At 41.8% G+C, this 5,898-nt stretch overlaps 1 protein-coding gene across 1 annotated transcript; it reads left to right on the plus strand.

Moving 5' to 3' along the window:
• The first annotated feature begins 3,885 nt into the window (after positions 1 to 3,885).
• LOC131225895 (glycine-rich cell wall structural protein 2-like) lies at positions 3,886 to 5,129 on the plus strand. Its single transcript, XM_058221498.1, has one exon. It carries the CDS (start codon positions 4,181 to 4,183, stop codon positions 4,919 to 4,921), a length of 741 nt encoding a protein of 246 aa, XP_058077481.1. The 5' UTR covers positions 3,886 to 4,180; the 3' UTR covers positions 4,922 to 5,129.
• The last annotated feature ends 769 nt before the right edge of the window (positions 5,130 to 5,898 follow it).

Consider the following 5,898-nt stretch of genomic DNA (forward strand, 5'->3'; position numbering starts at 1 on the left):
AATATTTTGGTGTTTTCTCGATGTCATCGAAGTCTCATCGAATGTGCCATCGAACGCTCATGCAGAACTACAAAACTATGGGATTTATTTCCAATTTTGATTGTAAGTCTCATAAAAGCTATATATATATATATATATATATATATATATATATATATATATATATATATATATATATATATATAGGTGTAATCAGGATGTGGGAGGATTAAGAGATCTTTCTAATTCATTCCTATGGTTTCAAGAGAATATTTTGGCTTGTAAGGCAGATTCAAGACTTATTCGAATCGGGTAATCTCTATCTCTTGTAATTTTCTACTTTCATAGTGCATTACTGTCACTTTGTACCATAGTTTTTTTTTCACAACGATTTTTTCATGTAAAATTATGATTGTTTGTGTTTGAACTTGATTGTGAGGCTGAAGTACTTTGCTTGATTCACCTCTGTGTGCTTCTGCAGTTCCCAACAATAATCTTGTCCATCTATTTTTGTATGCACCAACTAGATAGTTTTGATCATACGATCAATAAAAAAAAATTAAACGTAGCCTATGTAAGGTGGATTAAACCTAATAGACAATCCAAATAAGTGATATGGATGTTATCGAATCCACAGATGGAACTAACTGCATAGGAAGCTTCCCATATATTTAGCCTATTTGATCATTTCTATTAGCAACCATGTATACACTAGAGGGCAGATTTTCCGAGGGTACGGGAGATTTAATCTCTTCTTTCCATTGGTTGCCTTGCTTGAGGGCTTTCATTAAATGGATAAGGGTGGTAATATTTGACCAGAGTTGCCACGTAACTAATTATTATGATTCTACACTTGGTTAGACCTTATAGAAATGCTTAAGCTTGAGAACCCGAAGATTCTTAACCTTAAGGTGACTCGTGAGTTTACTTTCCAAAGATTCCAACTAAGAGACCATGGTTACAGAGAGGGAAGGTGTTATAGGCACCCACTTTGCCCATACGAATGTACAGTCTTTACTTAACAAGATCTAACTAATTTTTAAAAAATAATGGTAGTTCTCTCATATAGAAAATGTAATGCAATGCAATCACGGTGATGATTGACTAATCCGAATATCTAATGGGCAGGTTCTGATTATATCGGCAAGCCACAGAGCATATGTTCAAAACGATCAAGTGCAGGGTATATGGATGAGATGTTTATGATGCTGTATGGATGCTTATAATAAAACGACGACCAACCAGGTAAGGTTTCTTGTGGACCTGCTGTGATTATATCAGCAGGTCTCAGAGCATATGCCCACTAGTCAGATACGATGAAAAATGATGCAATGCAGTGTATATGCTAAAACGATGGATAACTGACTAAGGTTTTTAATGGGTAAGATCCGATTATATTAGCAAGAAGAAGAACATAAGCCCACCGGTCAGATGAGAGAAAACAATTTTAAAAAAATGTACTATGAGGAGCAAGGGGATTGAGAATGGAATGAACGTTGCACAATGATAATATGTTGGTCTGATGAAATTAATAGAAGCTTGAACGGTTGGATGAACAATAGTGTCGCAAGGCTAGATTGAATGACACAGATTTGAAGTTGAGTGGCTTGGGAGGCTTGGACTGTGGCTAGGCTAGGCTAGATCAGGGCTAGGCTCTCTCTCTCTCTCTCTCTCTCTCTCTCTCTCTCTCTCTCCCCCCTTAGTGGAGGAATGACTAAATGGCTAAGGCTAAGGCGCTTTTGGGTTAGAAGGGATCCAAATGAGAATAGATTGGTGCTTTTTAGATGCTTAAAATAAAAAGGGGACGGGACTATTTTTAGTCTCCAACTCAATTTTCTTGTAATTCCTATGATCTTAGGGGGGAAAAAGTGGTTGAAGGGCTGGGATTGGAGATTGTAACATGCCATCATTGCATGGGTTGGATGAGGTGGTAAAATGACAATTTTGGGTAGGAGATGGGCATTGAAGTAAATATACTTTAACCGCATGCTTAAGGTTTGAAAAAGGAGAGTTCCATATGCTTGAGGAATGCTGCCCCAAAGAGGGAGAGTGCCACATGGCTGGTGGCAGCCTATCTGCCATCAGTCCCCACTTGGAATCCCTGCTTTGACAAGCAGCATCCTCCAAGCATGTGAAGATTCTGCTGTGAGGGTTGCTGCTTTGAGGTTTCAACCATTTTTTCGATTGGGCTTGCTCTTGGACTTGTATTCGGGTTTAGTTTTGGACTTAACTAGCTGAGTTGACTAGGTTGTAGGGTTGGGTAGGATAACCAGGTGAGTTAACTCAGTGGGTTGATCGGGGAGTTGACTTGCCGAGTTGCCTCAATATTTTAGGGTTTTAGGTTCCTAGTGTTCAAGGTTATGCTGACTGAGTTGACTCAATACTAGTTGAATGGGTTGGATGAGCTGAATTTAGAATTTATGATTGGGATTCCTAAGGTTTAAGCTTCTAGAGTTAGGGTTTGGGATTGGGGTTTGATCGTCCATCCATCAATTCAAATTCAATGAGCTTATCAGCCTGGGTGGAGTATCTACACAACTATATCTACGTAACATGTGACAATAACAACTATGATCAAAGTCAAAACCATATTACACATGTTCCATATTAGTAGTGGATTGAGCTAATTGTCTTAGGCTCATTAGTCGAGCTGGTAAAGACATATGCCCTCAAAGGCATGACCTAAGCTCGATCTCACTTCAGGCACTCTTGCAGAAGTTCCTTACCGTCTCTTGACCGGCGTTATATGGGACCATAATCCCAAAATCAAATCGCTTAAAATTGTCCAAACATATGATCCGTGGCCTGATTAGGACCATTGGATATTTACATTTCAACCCTTAAATAAAGGTCCAATAGTGGGCTAGGACCATTGTATATTTACATTTCAACCGTTCAATAAAGGTCCACTAGTGGACTAGTTAGATAATCCGCCAACCAGTGTAACTTCCAGTTCTCTGTCTATCTAAGTTTCTCTTCATAATAAGTAACCTCTTTGAATTTAACGGACATATGCCGTCCTACTTCAGATACCTATATGGGTGAAAGTTTCTCACAGAGAGAGAGAGAGACAGAGAGAGAGAGAGAGAGAGAGAGAGTGGAGGAAGCCACTAACATAATATTCTAAGGACACGTGCATGGTACAATTTTATTTGCACCTGGGTGGGTGGTTGTGATTTTACTTTCCTATTATAAATGAGTGGCCCAAAAGAGTCCATGGGACACGTGGACACTATTTCAATGGTTGAGAGTGAGGAAACACGAGGACCCAAAAATGAAACACATACAAACAGGGACGAGGATTTCCTGCGAAAGTCTTTCGCAGGAAGTTCCTGCGCTGGAATGCATGGTAGGGGCCACCGTGATGTTTATGAGAAATCTAACCTGTCCATCTGTTTTTTTAGCTCATTTTAGTACATAAAACTAAAAATTAATAGGATATAAGACTCAAGTGAGCCATACGAAGATGAAACAGTGGAAAAGAAATGTCCACCGTTGAAACCTTCTTAGGTTCCACCTTGATGTTTATATTCCATCCAAGCCGTTTATAAGGTCATTTTCATTGGGATGAAGTGAAAATACCAAAAATTAGACTGAGACAAAACCTTCGTGGCCATATAAATGTTTCAACGGTGGTCACTAAATCTCCACTGTTTCCTCTCGTGTGGTCGATTCGAGTTTTGAATATACCTTATTTTTGGTTGCATATCCTAAAATAATCTCTAAAATCGGATAGACGGTGTGGCTTTCTCACAAACATCTCAGTGGGCCCCACCTAGATTCCTTGCGCAAGAACTCCCTGCGAAAGGCTTTCGCAGGAAATCCGCGTCCTACAAACAGATATTGTAGGAAAACCATGCAAAGCATTCCCACGTTGACAATCTTGGAATGAAAAGCAACAAACTCCGTTACACATCATAAAGTGGGATAGAAGCTACTGGAGAAAGGTTTCCAAACGCATCTATATATACCACTATATTCCTTCAACCATTCTCCATCAGCGACATCTCCACCACACATTACTTGGTGCATCTTCTCATCTCATTCGCATAAACACATTCCTTCTAGGTGTATATCTCATCTCATTTGCATATACACATTCCTTCTTCCTGCATATCTCATCTCATTTTCATTTACACATTCCTTCTTGGTGTATATCTCATCTCATTTGCATAAAAACGCTCCTTTTTGGTACAAAAACATGTTGCGCTTGAGAATATTAGGTGTTGCATTCTTGATTTTTCTGACTGTGGGTCTCTCCTCGGCCACTAGAGCGATAACCCACGGCCGAGGGGGCAGCGGAGGCGGAGGCGGCGGCGGCGGCGGCGGAGGTGGCAGTGGCTCTGGCACTGGATCCGGTTCCGGTTACGGGTCTGGCTATGGTTCTGGAAGTGGTTCTGGGTATGGGGGTGCACAAGGTGGAGGCTATGGAAGCGGTGGTGGTGGTGGAGGTGGAGGCGGGTCTGGTTATGGGTCCGGGAGTGGTAGTGGATCCGGCTATGGCTCGGGCTATGGCTCCGGGAGTGGAAGTGGCTCAGGAGAGGGCGCAGGTGGAGGTTACGGAAGGGGTGGAGGCGGCGGCGGCGGCTCCGGGAGCGGCAGCGGATCTGGCTCTGGCTATGGTTCTGGGAGCGGGCATGGTTCGGGCTCTGGATATGGTGCCGGAGAAGGTGAAGGAGGAGGTTATGGAAGCGGTGGAGGTGGTGGCGGTGGAAGTGGCTCAGGTTACGGGAGCGGAAGTGGAAGCGGATCCGGGTATGGGTCTGGGTATGGGAGTGGTTCCGGTTATGGTTTAGGAGGTCGTCGAGGTGGAGGTTTCGGAAGTGGTGGAGGCGGGGGTGGCGGTGGCGGATCCGGGTATGGATCCGGCTCGGGTTCGGGATATGGGTCTGGGTCAGGTTATGGGTCCGGGTATGGTGGCGGTGACGGTGAATGGCCTTGAGTTGCTCCGAAATACAATGCCTAATTAATGTTATCTTCTTCTTCAAATTGTTACGTGTGTAGTATGTCTTGCATGTTTTCTGTTTTGGACGTTGCATGCATTTGTAATGATGGGACTGGTTTTGTGTATAGATGTGCATGGGTGCAACAACATGTAGATGTTTCAAAGGTATGAATAAAATGTGTTTTTGGATTTGGTCCACATGTTACATGTTTGGATGATATGAGATATCCATCTTGCAGTTGGTTCTATGGATTGATATGGTTTAAAAAAAAAAAAAAAAAATTTAAAAAAAAAAAACATGGTGATAATGGAAGGACTTGATTATTGATTTTTGGTGGAATTAACTGTCCACCAATCTTAGATTATTATTATTATTACTATTATTAATGGACATCTTTACACTTTGAATGTTGGACAAACATTTTTATTTTCACCATATGGTTATAAATGCATTGCTGGATTGGTGTGGATTTTCGAGCATGAGCAATCAATGGCAGGCCCACTAGATGGATGATCTGGATTCGATGGCTGTGCATCCCACAGGTAACGAGTAGAAATGAACGTGGGACTCATGCTAGTAATGATTACCATAGCCAATATGTGCTGAGACCACTTTGGCTCATGTCACAATCCATTGCACAAAACGACTTCCAAAGGATGCGAATCACGTGGTGTGTCGATGTGTTGGGCGCTGTGAGGCCTGACGCAATGTGTGTGTTTTACATCCACACCATCCATCCATTTTCCCCCACATTTTAGGCTATGAGTCCAAAATTACTTAGATCTTAAGTTCAAGTGGACCACACCACCGGAACCAATATTAACTGAACTTCCACCATCAAAAACTTAATGGAAGTCATGAAATTTGTGTTTTCCAATCATCGAGGTCGGAATTACATTATCCAAAGGTTGGATGACCAAAAAAAAAAAAAAACATTATGATGCGCTTTAGAAAGGTTAACGGTGGTTGTTAT

Source organism: Magnolia sinica, chromosome 14 (assembly GCF_029962835.1).
Source record: "Magnolia sinica isolate HGM2019 chromosome 14, MsV1, whole genome shotgun sequence".
In the NCBI taxonomy this organism is placed as follows: Eukaryota; Viridiplantae; Streptophyta; class Magnoliopsida; order Magnoliales; family Magnoliaceae; genus Magnolia; species Magnolia sinica.